General features: G+C 49.6%; 2 protein-coding genes across 7 annotated transcripts; both read left to right on the top strand.

Moving 5' to 3' along the window:
• Positions 1-2985: 2985 nt before the first annotated feature.
• On the top strand, positions 2986-6900 carry LOC127472469 (placenta-specific gene 8 protein-like). Of its 3 annotated transcripts, XM_051790757.1 has the most exons (5): positions 2989-3281; positions 5033-5155; positions 5353-5477; positions 6394-6497; positions 6751-6900. In XM_051790757.1, coding segments are annotated over exons 2-5 (339 nt in total). In that variant the 5' UTR covers positions 2989-3281; positions 5033-5046; the 3' UTR covers positions 6752-6900. The 3 variants fall into 3 exon arrangements, with proteins under 3 accessions (XP_051646715.1, XP_051646717.1, XP_051646716.1); XM_051790755.1 differs by lacking the exon at positions 6751-6900 and having other exon boundaries at positions 2986-3281; positions 6394-6501; XM_051790756.1 differs by lacking the exons at positions 2989-3281; positions 6751-6900 and adding an exon at positions 4740-4871 and having other exon boundaries at positions 6394-6501.
• A 1298-nt stretch (positions 6901-8198) lies between these two features.
• LOC127472467 (placenta-specific gene 8 protein-like) lies at positions 8199-13451 on the top strand. Of its 4 annotated transcripts, none has more exons than XM_051790749.1 (4): positions 8199-8266; positions 11496-11707; positions 11947-12071; positions 12945-13052. In XM_051790749.1, exons 1-4 carry the CDS (start codon positions 8214-8216, stop codon positions 13050-13052), a joined length of 498 nt encoding a protein of 165 aa, XP_051646709.1. In that variant the 5' UTR covers positions 8199-8213. The 4 variants fall into 4 exon arrangements, with proteins under 4 accessions (XP_051646709.1, XP_051646710.1, XP_051646711.1 ...); XM_051790750.1 differs by having other exon boundaries at positions 8244-8266; positions 11563-11707; XM_051790751.1 differs by having other exon boundaries at positions 8244-8361; positions 11563-11707.
• Positions 13452-15987: the final 2536 nt, after the last annotated feature.

Below are 15987 nucleotides of genomic sequence, written 5' to 3'. Positions count from 1 at the left end.
GGATTTTTCCCGGAGTACGGAATGGGACAAAACCCGGACTGGATTTTGGCCGGAGTACGGAATGGGGCAAAACCCGGACTGGATTTTTCCCGGAGTACGGAATGGGGCAAAACCCGGACTGGATTTTCCCGGAGTACGGAATGGGGCAAAACCCGGACTGGATTTTAGCCGGAGTACGGAATGGGGCAAAACCCGGACTGGATTTTAGCCGGAGTACGGAATGGGGCAAAACCCGGACTGGATTTTTCTGGAGACTGGATTCCCCCCCCCAAAAAAAAAAAAAAAATAAGGAAAAAAATGAAGTGTTGGACTTGATGATCTCAGAGGTCCTTTCCAACCTGGTTGATTCTATGATTCTATGATTCTATGTGAGTGGCCTAAAATGGAATAAACTATTTTCTGGTTGCAACTGCTCTGTAAAATACAATGGTAGACTGCATAATTCATACTTTGTTCTTTGCAGAGAAAGCAAAAAGGTGTTAAGAAAATGTGGTTTTTTTTTTTTTAATCTGTGCTCCTTTATCTTCATCAATATTGCATTTACTCTAGTAAACTGGTGAATATCAATTTCAGCTGAATTTTTCCATTATCTGCTTGGAAATTATCACAGAATGGTTTAGGTTGGAAGGGACTTTAAAGATCATCTAGTTCCAAACCCCGTGCTGTCAGCAGGGATGCTTCCCACTAGGCCAGATTGCTCAAAGCCCCATCCAACCTGGCCTTGAAGACTTCCAGGGGTGGGGCATGCACAACTTCTCTGGGCATCCTGTGTCAGTGCCTCACCACCCTGACAGGAAAGAATTTCCTCCTAACATCTAATCCAAACTTACGCTCTGCCCATTTAATGCCATTCCCCCTTGTCCTATCACTCCATGCCATTGTAAAAAGTCCCTTTCCACCTCTCTTGTAGCCCCCTTTAGGTACTGGACAATTGTATAAGGTCTCTCTGGAGCCTTTTGTTCTTAGCACCTGGAAAAAGGCTTTACAGGGTTGGTTTTGTTAGCACATTTCCATTCTCCCTAGAACATTCAGATGTTCTGCTTTTTGCTTCTTGCTGTGGCTAAGAGATACTTTGCAGCCGACCATGTCTCCTTGCAGAGCTACTTTGCAGACTTGGAGAAGCCACACATGAAGGGGATCGGAGCCATCAGCCAGCGGCAGAGCCCTGGTCGGGCTCTGTGGTGAGCTCTGGCCAGAAACCACACCAGCTGCAACAGGAGGCAACGGGTCCTCCTGCCCAGCTGGGCAAGGGTGGTGCTCTTGCTGTGAGTTTTAGGAGTTCACATTTTGATTTCACTGCTGACATTTTTGCTGGTTTTTTTGTCTGACTTAAATGCCAGATGAAGGGAACGAGCTGAGGTAGGTGTTTATGATGGACTTTTTATTGTCACAAAGAGCAGATACACTTGATGAACCAGGATTGCATATAGGAGTAGGTGGCCTTTCTGTGGAAGAAAAGTATTTTCATGGCTTGATTGCTCAGACAGTCAGTGTCACCCCAGTTCTGAATGGAGGATGAGCTATTAAAATCCTTAAAATGTTGGTGATGAGTGCTTTTTTTAAAATGTGTTATTTCCCATACTGGCTGTGCATTTCAGCTTCCCATTTCCCTCCTCTCCTAGGCCAGCTGGTATTTGCTTGAGCCAGTGGGATGTCACGTATCCCCTATTCTAGGAACTACAACTTTTTGCAAACCCCACTTCCCACAGCCTCTTGCAATGTTTTTGGAAAAAGAAATGAATCATTTATGATTCAGCCAGGGGGTGGCCAGGCAGCCCCATCTTAAAGCAGGGAGAGCCCCAGTTAAACTTTGGAGCTGTTGGAAGCTGAGGGAAGCATTCCAGGGCACGGCTCACTGTTATCTCAGGACTATTGTGAAAAGGTTTCCTTTAAAGCACCATAAATCCCAGCCTGTTATCAAAGTTCCTAAATTGCAGTTTAATTGAATTTCCCCTTTCCCTGTTCTTGTTGAGGGTGAGAGAGAAGGAGAACACACCATCAGCACTTCCTGTGGGATGCACTGAACTTGCCTTGCTCCTGAGCAAGCACTTGCTATGATCTTCTCTGGGCTCTTTGAACACTCTGTGCATCCTGCTGGGAAACAAAAAATGCTGTCCTGCTGTCACAGATTCTCTACATAAGGTGGAAGTGTATCCAAAACTTTCAGTGACTAGCACAGGGCTCGAGTGGTTAAATATTTGGGGCATGTTACTGAACAAACAGTAAATATTAGAGTCTCAAAGAGGGAAATTGATATGTGTATGGTAAGTACTTAGTTAATTTTAAAGTGGCTGGGCTACATGGCTTGTGACAAGCACTTAGGGAATCAGCCTGATTTTTCTAGAAAGCCTCCACGTGGAGTGTATTTACTAAGTCAGAAATTAAAACCCAAATGCATCTGCTGAGAAGGAGCAGGGAGCACATCGCAGATTGAGAAGAGGATTAAAATCAAAGGTGTCATCGCTCCCTGCTGCCTCCTTGTCTGGGGCTGAATGGAAGTGTAGTAGGATGGCTGGGGCTGGGGCTTCCCCTCATGTCGGGGTCATGGCACAGAGTGCTGACCTGTGGGGAGCTGCCCCCTGGTGCAGGTGGGTTTAGCTGCTGCTGGCTTTGACTGAGAGTGCCTTGTTTAGTCCCCTGCATGAGCAGGCTGGGGCAGGGGCTGTTCCGAGCTCCACAGAGAGGTCTCGATCACCCAGAACCCCCTGACACCGCCCCTTTTCCCACCACACTGCCCACCCACCATTGCCAAGCCTGGCTGTTAAAGCAAACAGGTCTGCACCAACCCCTTTGTCCAAAGCTTTTTCCATAAGGAAAGGGAAGAGCTCAGAGTGAAGCAGTCGGAGGTGCTCTGCCGTTAGTCTGGTCTGGGATATGAGAAGTACAATTTTTCTGGGTGGAAAAATGTTGGAAAAATATCTGTCCCAATGAATGCACATCATTCAGAGCTGTTCTCTCCTGAAGAGCAACAACGTGGAGGCAGAGTTAAGGGAATAAAGAATAGACAATAAACATGTAACTTTTTTTTATTTTTTAAGATGAATAATTAAGTCTGGGAAAAGGAAATCTCTGCTCTGCAGGCTTGTTAAATCTGTAACCCTAACGTCAGGGCACATGTCCACACCACCCCCTTCAAGTTACCTCCCACCCACTATACTTGTTTGTTGGCTGCCAATAAACCTCCTAGTGTGAGCAAGTTTAGTTTCACCATCCCCAGAGCTCTTTCTGCAGGGTCCCGGCTGGCAAAGAAGCGTGCTCTTACAGAGGCTGCTCATCAGAAGGTTGGTTCTCTTAAAGCATGGAAATATTAATAACTTGTTAGCCTGGGAAAGTGGGATAATAGTAAATAAAGTAAGGATTTTTTTTCCTGCTTAGCACATAATTTAAATCAAACAATATTGCAAATTCTACTTGGGGAAGGGGGGAGGCTTTTAAAAAGCTATGCTTGAAAGCTGAATTCTGTAGCAGTTACCTTTTCTTTGCTGCTTTCTCCTGCTGACAGAATTGTATAACTGTGTTAAAGGAATCTGACTGGTACTTTACTCTCTGTTTAAACCGGGCTGTCCTGCCACCAGGTTGGATATTGATCGCTTCTATAGGTTGCTGCCTGATCTCCCTGAGTGTTTGCTGTCCCTTCAATGGGGTATGCTGTTGGTGGCAAGAGCAGTTTCGTGCTGCAGTCTTAATTTTTACAGCTAAGAGATCTCTTTGCATGTTTGCAGCTAAGAGAGGAGAAAATATGTGAATAATATTCGTATACAGAATACTGTGCATTTGTAAAAGTGTAGAGAGATTCACCACTTGTTGGTAGCACGGCTGTGGATCGGCAGAGGGAAGCCCTCGAAGGCATCACATGCTCACATTTCCCTCTGGACACAGTTGGTACTGCCTCCAGCTGCTTTTCCTTCCAACTCAGGACCTTCTGTGATTTCTGTGATTCACACCGGGCTTGCAGGCTGGCTTGTGCTGCCAGGTGAAGGCAGGAGTGGGATTTCTGGAGAAGCATGGGTTAATCCAAACGGCGGAGAGTACTCCCCCTCCCCCAGCACCTCCTACTTAATTTCAGTTTCTATTCTGGCTTTTGAGCTCAGAAACTGCACAGGGAAAAGCTTTATTAGCCAGCACTGTTCTGCCTTTGCCAAGCTGCCTTTTCTAAGAGATAAAACAAACCAAGCGAATTTGTAGAAAAAAGACTTCTTTTAAGTCTTAATAGATGTGAGCAGGCAGTTTATCTTATCTAGAAAAACCTAGCCCCAAAGCCAAACTTTCTTTGAATTGTTATCTAAGACTGTTTTGAACTTTTTTTACTTGGGCAGGAAGATAGAAGCAGAAAGAGTAGTTATTATTATTATTATCATCATTATCACCACTATTATTGTCATTACCATAATTATTACCATTATTACTATTTTAGGTCTGAGGCTTACTGGTTTTCAAGATTTACTTTCTTGCTTAACCACAGGAAGGCAAGGAGAGGGCATTAGACTTGGGACACAGCCTTGAGTTTCTGTCTTTTTGACTCTCTATGACAAGAAACTGGAGATATGAGTTTTCTATAGTATCTCTCTTGCGTGTAGCCTGGCTTTGGTATGAGGAAGTGAGACCTCAGGTGCTTCCCACATGCTTTGGCCCCATGCCAAAGCCATCTTGTGTAAAACAAGCCAAGTTCAACAACTGAAATGCCCAAGTCATTCCCTTTAGCTTGGGTTCACTGCCCAGCCTGGCTTGGCTCAAGGGAAATCAGTGAGCTGTGTCTAAGCACTAGCGAAACCTTTCTGGGGTGGAGTGGGGAGTGCCAGTGGCCTGGTGCTGTTTTGAAGGCTGGATAAAGTGGTAGAAAATGCAAAAGCATTGAAAGGACACAAATGCAGGTAAGATACGGTTGTGCTTTATCACCACCAGCAACAGCAAGAGAGCTGAGCAACAGGCAGCCTGCTGAAGGGTGACGGCCCACAGTTTGGTTGGAGGTTTGGACCAACCACAGGTTTTTCACTAAGTAACCTGTTTGCTGTTCCCCACCTGTCTCTTTCAGAAGAGCATCTAGGAATGGCCTCCCAGACGATCGTGACGATCCAGCCACAGTATGGCATGCCCGCTGCCTCGAGGTGCATTTGGCAGACGGGGCTGATGGACTGCTGCTCGGACTGCGGCGTCTGTGAGTGCTGTGGGAAGTCCCCTCTCCCGGCCCTCATCAGGGGTGTGCTGCAGTCAGTCACACACCCTAGAGAGACACTTCTCTTGCCCCTGCTGCTCAGCTTGGTGGTGCAATGGCTCCAGCCACGTAGCCTGGTTCTCCTAGTTCTGAGTGTGCAGGCAGATCCTCACCCCCTGCTGTGTTTCTCCCCCTACCAGGCTGCTGTGGGATGTTCTGCTTCCCCTGCCTCGCCTGCCAAGTGGCCGGGGACATGAACGAGTGCTGCCTGTGTGGGACCAGCGTGGCCATGAGGACCCTCTACCGCACCAGATACAACATCCCGGTCAGTGGGTAACCTGCCCCCTCACCCTGCTGCGAGGCTGAAAGGCGAGGTGCCCCCCAGGGAGGTGGTGGATTCACTGTCCCTGGAGGTTTTTAAGATGAGACTGGATGTGGCACTTCAGGCCATGCTCTAGTAACCACGGCAGTGTTGGATCAAGGGTTGGACTTGATGATCTGGGAGGTCCTTTCCAACCCGGTTTATTCGATGATTCTATGGGGGATGAGCACAGGGCAGCAGTGCTTCCCCCTCCCCATTGTTTTCCCTTCCGTATCCTGCATGATGCCAGAGCACGGAACAGGAGCTGGGACATCCTCAGTTGAGCTGATCCCTGCGCTGGTATCCAACAACACACATAAATTGGACACAGCTCCTTCACTGGAGGCAGTGTCCTGCCTTCAGCTGCTGCTGACCACAGGGGCTTGCAGAGCCTGGGCTGCTGCTTCCTCCTGTGATCTTTGAAAGATGGGTGAGATTAGAGATAATTGTGGGCAGATTAAAGAATAGATGAAATTGGTTATACAGGTAAGGATCTGTAATCAGATTTGGGAGAAAGGTGGACAGTACATATGTGAAGGGTTTCCATCCTGCAGGGGGTGGACTGGTGCCATGCCAAGTGCAAATCACGGGGGCCCAAGTTCACGTTGCCCAAATTGTCTCTTTCTGTGTGCATTTTTGTCCCCAGTGTGAACCTCAGAAGTCAAAGGGGAAGTAGCTATCTGTAACCTGCACAAAGGACTCTCTTCTTCCTTTCCATAGTGCCAGGGTTTCACCAGCCCTGGGCTTCAGTGTCTGCTATCCAGGATGCTGCAGCCAGCCAAGAAACAAAGGGCACGCGACCTGGAATGGGATTAACATTTCCTTGTCTGGAACATGGCTTTTGGGAAGCCGGTGTCCCTAACTAATTTCTTCCTAACAGGGGTCCATTTGCTCTGACTTCTGTGTCACCTTGTGTTGCCCCGTGTGCTCCGTTTGCCAAATGAAGAGAGACATCAACCGCAGGAGGGAGCAGGGCATATTCTGGTAAGCTGGGGGTGCTGGTGCTGGTTTATAAAGCTGCCCTCACACATGGCCAAAAGGCTTCCCAGAGTGTCTCCTACTGACACAGGGTTGCTGCAGTGGGGAAATGGCCATGGACATGTGACAAAAGTGACCTGTCCTACAGCAAGATGTTGCTGGGAACCTCATGCAGGGTGGAGAGGGAAGGACTGGGGGACGCACAGTGTGTGGTGAGGCACAGCCCTTTTCCCTGACACTCGTCTCCTATCCATTGCAGATGGATCCACGCTGCATCCTGTGGAGCTGCTGGCAGGAGTTGCCACTGGCTTGGCTCTTGGGAAATGCTCCATGTGGGGCTTGCCTTGATTCAGTTGATTTCCCCTTCCCTGAGTAACACCAGCAATAAAGTTTTGAGTTTGTCTTCCTACCTCTGTCTATGTCACTCTTGTACCACCTGAGAGAACCCTCCCTTCTCCCATTTCATCCACCTCAGCAACCCCTGGTGCAGCTGAGATTTCCCTTGCCTGCTGCAGAGAAAGGTTTTCACGAGTATTTTGTTATTCAATCAGCTTTTACAAAGGATATAGAATACCTGGGAGGAGTCAGTGTTGCTCATTCAAGTTGTAGAAGTTGGACAAGTGACTATGACTACAGGGTAGAGGTGGGGCTTCCCGCAGACAAGTGACATCTGCAGGCCACCCGGTGCTAAGTCACCCCTGCTGTGGTGGCCCGGGTGGCTGTCCAGGGCTGCTGGCCAGTCCCACCTTTCTGAACATAAAAGCATGGGGATTGGGGCTGCCTGGCACCAACCTGCCTCCTGTGTTGCAGAGACATGCTCCCCGACGGACCCTGAGCATGAATTCCCACCCACCTGCAATTAAAATCCTGGTTGGGCCATGGGTTGGCCACGGCCTGTCCATGGTCAAACCCTGTTGCCTTCCTGCATGACCTTTTAGAGTCCATCTGCCTGCACTGGGCTCTCAGCCCTGCACTCCTGTCCAGGAGGTGGAGGTTGCATCCACCCTGTCTTCATCACTCAGAGAAACGCTAAAGGATTTTCAATCCCTGCAAATATTCCCCAGCTTCACTTTTTAAGGAAAATGTGAGAATTTTTTGTCCCCTCTCTGCCTTCACCTTCACCACAAAACTTTTAAAGGGCAGGCAGTGGCTCTGTCCATGCTGTGGGGTGGGTGTGCGTGGTGGCACTGCCACCTGCCTAAACCCCAGATGGCCCAAACAGTCTTATGGATGATCCCTGGCCATACAGAAAATGCATTTTCAGCCTAAGAGAGGTAAAGGCCAGGAAAGTGGAGAGGGAGAGGAGAAAAAAGACTAGGCTGCTGCCTCATCCCAGCACAGCGTGTTACAATTTTGTAGATGTCCCTCGAGGCAGCACCTGTGTCACCCAGTGTAGTTACAATCAGTTCTTGCTGATGTTCAGGGTTAATGAAGGAAAGGCACTGCAGTTCCAGCAGAATATGGCTTAGGTCAGCACAGGAGCCTGGAAACAAACTGCCCTTCCCTGAAAACATCTCATAAAAGTGGCGTGTCCCACTGGGACTCTGGGCCTGGGGAATACTGGGGTGGGGAAGGGTGAGGGCGGGCAACAGAAGCCTGGCAGGAGCAGGCAGGCAGGCAGGCTGCAGCAAGGGAGCTGCAATTGCACAGAGCAGCACCTAAACCAGAGTCTGGTCTGTGAGTCAGAGAGCAGAGGTCGTTTTCCAGAGAGTATATAAGGGGATGTCAACCAGGAAAAGGACATACGTGCTTCTGGGAGAAGGACGGCTTGGAAAGTATGTATGGCATGGCTTTGCTTCAGTTGTGGTACAGAACTATGGAAATTGCTTGTGGCTGAAACAGTGGTGCTGGGGAAGGGGTGGAGACAAAGGTGAGGTTTTCTACCTACCTGGAAAACTACTTCTGAGCTAAACCATGGCATGCTGGATGCTGCTGATGGGCATCTCGACAGAAGTGGGCAGCAGGGGTATAGGACAGCAGCTTTTTGTACTGTATTGTTCATTTGTGCGTATATACATAGACCTATAAATGCTGCTTTGTGACCTTGGTTATGGGTGAAATGTGGCTGCATGCTCCTCAGAATCCTTTTGTTCCTGTCAGTTGTTTCAACACAGCTGGTGATGCCATGGAGCTGTAGAACTGGGGGCACCGGGGATGATAATGTTGGGAGCTGTAGAACTGGGCCACCTCTTGGGAGGTGATTGTGTGCCAGAGGCTTCTCCAAGCTGCTGCCTGCTCTGCACTGCAGCTTCCATCTGTGCAGGGATGTGGTGTGCTCGTACTCGAGGAGGGGAAGCTTGTGGTCAGCCCTGCCTGCAAAGGCCACAGTGTGTGTGTGAGCACCACTTGGCTGTGTTTTTATGAGGTGCTACTGTTGATCATGTCATCTGGTAGTGCAGGAGCAGCAGGAGAGGCTGATGGGGTCCTGCCCCTAAAACGTAACCTGCTGCTGCTCCTGTGCACGTTTCTCCCTGTGGTCATGCCTCCTGCTGGTCCCTGTGTGGGACCCCTGTGCTGTCCCTCCCTGGTGTCCCCACTGCACACTGTCTGTGGTCTGTCTCCTCCCCTGCCCCTCCCGGTTCCTGATTCTTAAATTGTCGTGTGTCAAGACTCCTTGAAGGGGCTGCTGTTTTGGCATGCCAGGAGGTGTTACACTGGCTGCAGAAGTGGTGGGAATTACCTGGGATCTTGTGCATGAACAAGCAGGGCTGGTTGACCAGGGCAGGGCCAGGAGGTGTCTGGTGAGGGATGGTGGGTGCAGTGGCCCCTGCTGCACCCACGGTTGCTGGGGTTGCCTGAGCTTGCTCCAAAGGTCGCTCCCTGCAAGCAGTGGGGTGACTTGCCCCAGAGAGGGCACGACAGCATTTTTACAGTTCAATAGCCTTGTTCAGTAGCAGGAAACAGCCTGATCTTTAACCCCCAGTGTGACAGTGACTGAGAGACTCCCACCAGCTGTCGCTTTGCCCTTTCAGGCCACTCATCACCAAATGGGAGCAGGTGCCAGTATCTCAGATAGGAACAGCCCAGCCACACTTCCACTGCCTGCAGAAAGCTGCAAAAAGTCAGAGGCAAACCACGTGGAGACTTTTTTCCAGCTTTCTTCCCTCTTACAGCATAATTCAATAATTTTTTTCCTCTTCCTTTAACTGCCAGGAACAAGTGTTTGCCCTCCAGCAACAGGCTGTATCTGACAGCAGGGATGTGTCTGGGACAGTCTGTAAATGGTGGGGAACCACAGGAGCTGCTGGCAGAGCCATCAACCCCTTTGCCACCTGTTATTGTTGCGGCGGTTGAAAGTAAAGAAAAACACGAACAGTCTAGTACCGAGCAAAGTACCAATCTCTTTATTATTTCTCATGAGTCTTTTTATATCCCATGTTAGTAACAAGCAGCAGTTTTAGAAGGTTAGCAAGTAACTGTATTTTAATTGGCTATTATTTGTTAGTGATATTTTTGGCAAAGCTCAAGGCTAAAATTGAAGTTCTCGCAGGACCGAATCCAAGCACTCCACAGCTGTCTTATTTTTGTTAGGGCTGCGTACATACCTCTCCTATCTCAAGGATACATCCGTAAATTTCCCAGGTCAATATCTTCTCCCAGAGAGCTAACAGACTCACTGTCAACCCTGACAGCCACCTACTGGCAATAGTCAGTAAAAATGCAATGCCACAGCCTAAGTCTCTCTTATGTGGGTACCGTGTACTCAATGGCATCATCTGAGTGCTGGGCATAGTAAAATAGTTGTTCCACCATATTTCTGGTGTTAAATACTTCTGTGTAAATGTGCAACTCTGATATGAAAACAATCCCATTTCCCCTTTATAGCGTTTTAATTTACAGAATTTGACAGAATTTAATTGCCATCATTCTTTTCTTCAAAACTTAAATGCTTCTGCTATTTTTCTTTTTGCTCCTCTCATCATCCTGAAACTCAGGCACTCCCTTGTCACACAGGGGTAGGGCAGGGAGTGCTGTTTGGTGGGTACCCCCACCTGGCACCCAGACAGGGAGTGCTGCCTGTGCAAGCAGGACAAACGTGCCAAAGGTGAGCAGGGGCAAGCAGGACCTGAACTGCCTGGAGATGCTTTGTTAGACATCCACAGTGACTGTCACAGAAATGCCTGAGTGCTGTGCGAGGATGTGGCCGCTGGACAGGACCTCCCTGAGGTGCTGCCTTGGGACTCTTCCCAGGCAAGAAGCAGCAGCTTGAAGTTACTAGATCCAAAGCTCAGGCTGTTTTCTCGCTGATAGTTTCTTTGCTGAGGATGTATGGTGTGTGCTGGGAGTGGGAGAAAGCTCTCGTAGCTGTAAGACATGGGAGCCTTTGCACCTCAGCCCCGTGCTGCTTAACAGAGTGGTGCTGAGCTTGGGCATAGGGCAGGGGATGTCTCTGCATGGGACTTTCTGTGGGAGTATCCTCTATAGGGTCTATGGGGACCCTAGGAGACTGAGGAAGAGGAGGATGATGCATTGGCACAATCAGTCAAGTGGAGGAGGAATAGGAACTGGTGACTGGGCTAAGAACAATGGAAAGAAACAAGGAAAACCCACTGCCTTGAAGCCCGCTAAGAAAGCAGGTGAAGAAAGAAGGGAGAGGGGGAGGCAAATAGACTGAGATGATCATGGAACAACTCCTGAGAGCCTGGGGAAGCTAGAACTAAGCTTTGGGAGACTGTGATCATAACAACAACAAAATACCCAACCCAAAACATTTTAAGCAGATAATAATGGAAGATGAACTGGAGATGAGAAGACAGGATTGAAGGTTGAAGCACTGCAGTTCTGAAGCAAAAGGACTTCTGCCTCTACAGAAGCAATTTACTTGGACAGGCAGGGGATGAGATGCTGCTGCCTTTGGTGGGAGGCTGGTTTTGAGGAGGGCTTTGCTTCAGAGGGCGGCGGCAGCTCCTGGCAGTGCTGCGCCCCCCACTTTGTGGTGGGGATGGCAGTACTCTGGCAGTGGAAATGCCCCTGAGACCTGTGTTGCCCTCTCTTTGAATGCAGCAGCCTGAGCAAGACACCCACTTCAGAAACACCTGCAGCATCTTTCTCTCATGGCTTTTCCTTCCAGACCACAAACTGCCCGGAGGGACCTAACGCTGTGCTGGCAATGGACTCTCAAAATGTGGTTGTGATCCAGCCCCAGTTTTCAACTGCCCAACAGCCAGGCAGATGGCAGACTGGGCTGATGGATTGCTGCTCTGACTGTGGCGTGTGTAAGTACATATATACTCCTCATTCCTGCTGTTGGTTCATGATGTGTTTCTGGTGTTCTCCCTGCTCCTTCTGCAGCATTGCCCCTTCTGCAAACCCTACTTTTGTGGGTACTAGCAAGAGAGAAGCTCTTGCCTGAGGTCAAGAGTCACAGCTCCCATGGTCACATTCCTGGCTGGCCTTTCCCCCTTTCCTCAGTCTTCGAACCCCTCAGCCAAGCCCATATCTCACTGTCCCACAGGTCTCTGTGGAAGCTTCTGCTACCCTTGCCTGGGGTACAAGGTGGCCGGGGACATGAACGAGTGCTTCCTGTGTGGGACCAGCGTGGCCATGAGGACCCTCTACCGCACCAGATACAACATCCCGGTCAGTGGGTAACCTGCCCCCTCACCCTGCTGCGAGGCTGAAAGGCGAGGTGCCCCCCAGGGAGGTGGTGGATTCACTGTCCCTGGAGGTTTTTAAGATGAGACTGGATGTGGCACTTCAGGCCATGCTCTAGTAACCACAGCAATGTTGGATCAAGGGTTGGGCTTGATGATCTGGGGGGTCCTTTCCAACCCAGTTTATTCGATGATTCTATGGGGGATGAGCACAGGGCAGCAGTGCTTTCCCCTCCCCATTGTTTTCCCTTCCGTATCCTGCATGATGCCAGAGCACGGAACAGGAGCTGGGACATCCTCAGTTGAGCTGATCCCTGCGCTGGTATCCAACAACACACATAAATTGGACACAGCTCCTTCACTGGAGGCAGTGTCCTGCCTTCAGCTGCTGCTGACCACAGTGGCTTGCAGAGCCTGGGCTGCTGCTTCCTCCTGTGATCTTTGAAAGATGGGTGAGATTAGAGATAATTGTGGGCAGATTAAAGAATAGATGAAATTGGTTATACAGGTAAGGATCTGTAATCAGATTTGGGAGAAAGGTGGACAGTACATATGTGAAGGGTTTCCATCCTGCAGGGGGTGGACTGGTGCCATGCCAAGTGCAAATCACGGGGGCCCAAGTTCACATTGTCCAAATTGTCTCTTTCTGTGTGCATTATTGTCCCCAGTGTGAACCTCAGAAGCCAAAGGGTAAGTAGCTATCTGTAACCTGCACAAAGGACTCTCTTCTTCCTTTCCATAGTGCCAGGGATTCACCAGCCCTGGACTTTAGTGTCTGCTACCCAGGATGCTGCAGCCAACCTTGTCTGGAACATGGCTTTTGGGAAGCCGGTGTCCCTAACTAATTTCTTCCTAACAGGGGTCCATTTGCTCTGACTTCTGTATCACCCTGTGGTGCCCTGTGTGCTCTGTTTGCCAAATAAAGAGAGACATCAACCGCAGGAAGGAGCAGGGCACATTCTGGTAAGCTGGGGGTGCTGGTGCTGGTTTATAAAGCTGCCCTCACACATGGCCAAAAGGCTTCCCAGAGTGTCTCCTACTGACACAGGGTTGCTGCAGTGGGGAAATGGCCATGGACATGTGACAAAAGTGACCTGTCCCACAGCAAGATGTTGCTGGGAACCTCATGCAGGGTGGAGAGGGAAGGACTGGGGGACACACGGTGTGTGGTGAGGCACAGCCCTTTTCCCTGACACTCGTCTCCTATCCATTGCAGATGGATCCACGCTGCATCCTGTGGAGCTGCTGGCAGGAGTTGCCGCTGCCCTGGCTGCTGGGAAATGCTCCATGTGGGGCTTGCCTTGATTCAGTTGATTTCCCCTTCCCTGAGTAACACCAGCAATAAAGTTTTGAGTTTGTCTTCCTACCTCTGTCTATGTCACTCTTGTACCACCTGAGAGAACCCTCCCTTCTCCCATTTCATCCACCTCAGCAACCCCTGGTGCAGCTGAGATTTCCCTTGCCTGCTGCAGAGAAAGGTTTTCACGAGTATTTTGTTATTCAATCAGCTTTTAGAAAGGATATAGAATACCTGGGAGGAGTCAGTGTTGCTCATTCAAGTTGTAGAAGTTGGACAAGTGACTATGACTACAGGGTAGAGGTGGGGCTTCCCGCAGACAAGTGACATCTGCAGGCCACCCGGTGCTAAGTCACCCCTGCTGTGGTGGCCCGGGTGGCTGTCCAGGGCTGCTGGCCAGTCCCACCTTTCTGAACATAAAAGCATGGGGATTGGGGCTGCCTGGCACCAGCCTGCCTCCTGTGTTGCAGAGACATGCTCCCTGACGGACCCTGAGCATTAATTCCCACCTACCTGCAATTAAAATTCTGTTTGGGCCATGGGTTGGCCACGGCCTGTCCATGGTCAAACCCTGTTGCCTTCCTGCATGACTTTTTAGAGTCCATCTGCCTGCACTGGGCTGTTACCCCTCCTGTCCAGGAGGTGGAGGTTGCATCCACCCTGTCTTCATCACTCAGAGAAACGCTAAAGGATTTTCAATCCCTGCAAATATTCCCCAGCTTCACTTTTTAAGGAAAACGTGAGAATTTTTTGTCCCCTCTCTGCCTTCACCTTCACCACAAAACTTTTAAAGGGCAGGCAGTGGCTCTGTCCATGCTGTGGGGTGAGTGTGCATGGTGGCACTGCCACCTGCCTAAACCCCAGATGGCCCAAACAGTCTTATGGATGATCCCTGGCCATACAGAAAATGCATTTTCAGCCTAAGAGAGGTAAAGGCCAGGAAAGTGGAGAGGGAGAGGAGAAAAAAGACCAGGCTGCTGCCTCATCCCAGCACAGCGTGTTACAATTTTGTAGATGTCCCTCGAGGCAGCACCTGTGTCACCCAGTGTAGTTACAATCAGCTCTTGCTGATGCTCAGGGTTAATGAAGGAAAGGCACTGCAGTTCCAGCAGAATATGGCTTAGGTCAGCACAGGAGCCTGGAAACAAACTGCCCTTCCCTGAAAACGTCTCCCAAAAGCGGTATGTCCCACTGGGGCTCTGGGCCTGGGGAATACTGGGGTGGGGAAGGGTGAGGGCGGGCAGCAGAAGCCCTGCAGGAGCAGCAGCAGGCAGGCAGGCTGCAGCAAGGGAGCTGCAATTGCAAAAAGCAGCACCTAAACCAGAGTCTGGTCTGTGAGTCAGAGAGCAGAGGTCATTTGCCAGAGAGTATAAAAGGGCATGACCCCAAGCAGCTTATCAGGCACGCTCTTGATTCAAGACTAATGTAGCATGAATGTTAATGTGCTGGGTGGTGGTAAAAGCACAGCTAATGCAAGCCCTTCCTGAAACAGCCCTCCTACTTTTCCAGAGTGGTTCTCTACATCTTCAAGAAGCACTTCTGCCATTGCTTCATTTTTGTTTCATCTGGGGCAGAGCAGTGGTGGTGCTGCCTGCATGAAGTACAGGAAAGTAAACCAGACCATCTAGTTTCATATCCCACACTGTTACTAATGGCTAAACTCGATGGTACCGCTTTTCTTCCTCCGGGCCTGGCCCCTAAGCAGCAATGTGTTTTAGGAGTCCTCCGTGAGCCAGTAGAGCAGAGTGTCAGTCACTAGAGGGCATCAGAGAAGAAGGATGCGAGACATCCGGCCTACGAAGGAGAAAGTGTTTTTCAATAATGCCCTGCTGCTGCTGTTTGCCCACAGGCAATGCCCTCAGGACACATTTCTGCCCAGGCACAAGATCACAGCAATTTAACAGTGAGAAGGAAAACGTGTCGGTCCCTTGTGTGTATTAGAACAGCAATGAATAGATGTAAAAACTCTGAGGGTATCTATCAAGTTTTCTTTGCCCTTCTACGTATTTGTGTTCAGGACATTTCACAGTGGGTGCAGTGCTTGCCACTGTGGTGCTTCAACTCCCTCCCTGGGACTTGCTGTCTCGAAGAAATCAGAGAGCTGGGAAGGAAAGTACGACAGTGGACACAGAGAGCTGTTGTTAGAAGGAGCTGGTGGTAGCAGCCCTAGGGACCGTTGTGTTCACTGATAGGAAACAGAGAGCTCTTAGATCTTTCCTGGGTATGTTAATTTTTAAGTGAGCCAGGCTTCAGCCTAAAAAGAAAGGTAGAGGCAAGACACCTGTAAGACAAAGCAGGGTTGCAGAGGAGTATAGCTCTAAGCCTAAATTCAGGAGGGCTGAAATGCAGCTCACTCTCTGCAGCAGGAAACCTGCTGGGAAACCTGCCACTCAAGTAAAATATGTGATGTTAATATGGTGGTGATTTAACTGATACTTTCTGGGGCATAGTTGAAATATTTCAATGTGGGAGTGTTAAGCCTTACAGGGGAGAGGACGGTCATGTTATTTTTAGGGCTAATGGGACAGACCAAAAGGACTCCTGGGAGATTTGCATCTGATGCCAAGCTGGAAGTACTGTACAGTACCATGCCAGCCTGGTCTGC

This window comes from Manacus candei, unplaced genomic scaffold, assembly GCF_025592945.1.
Source record: "Manacus candei isolate 608988 ecotype Guabito, Panama unplaced genomic scaffold, ASM2559294v1 h1tg000028l, whole genome shotgun sequence".
NCBI classification, from domain to species: Eukaryota; Metazoa; Chordata; class Aves; order Passeriformes; family Pipridae; genus Manacus; species Manacus candei.
The sequence above is the reverse complement of the archived record's forward strand: the minus strand, read 5'-3'. Positions and strand labels throughout refer to the sequence as shown.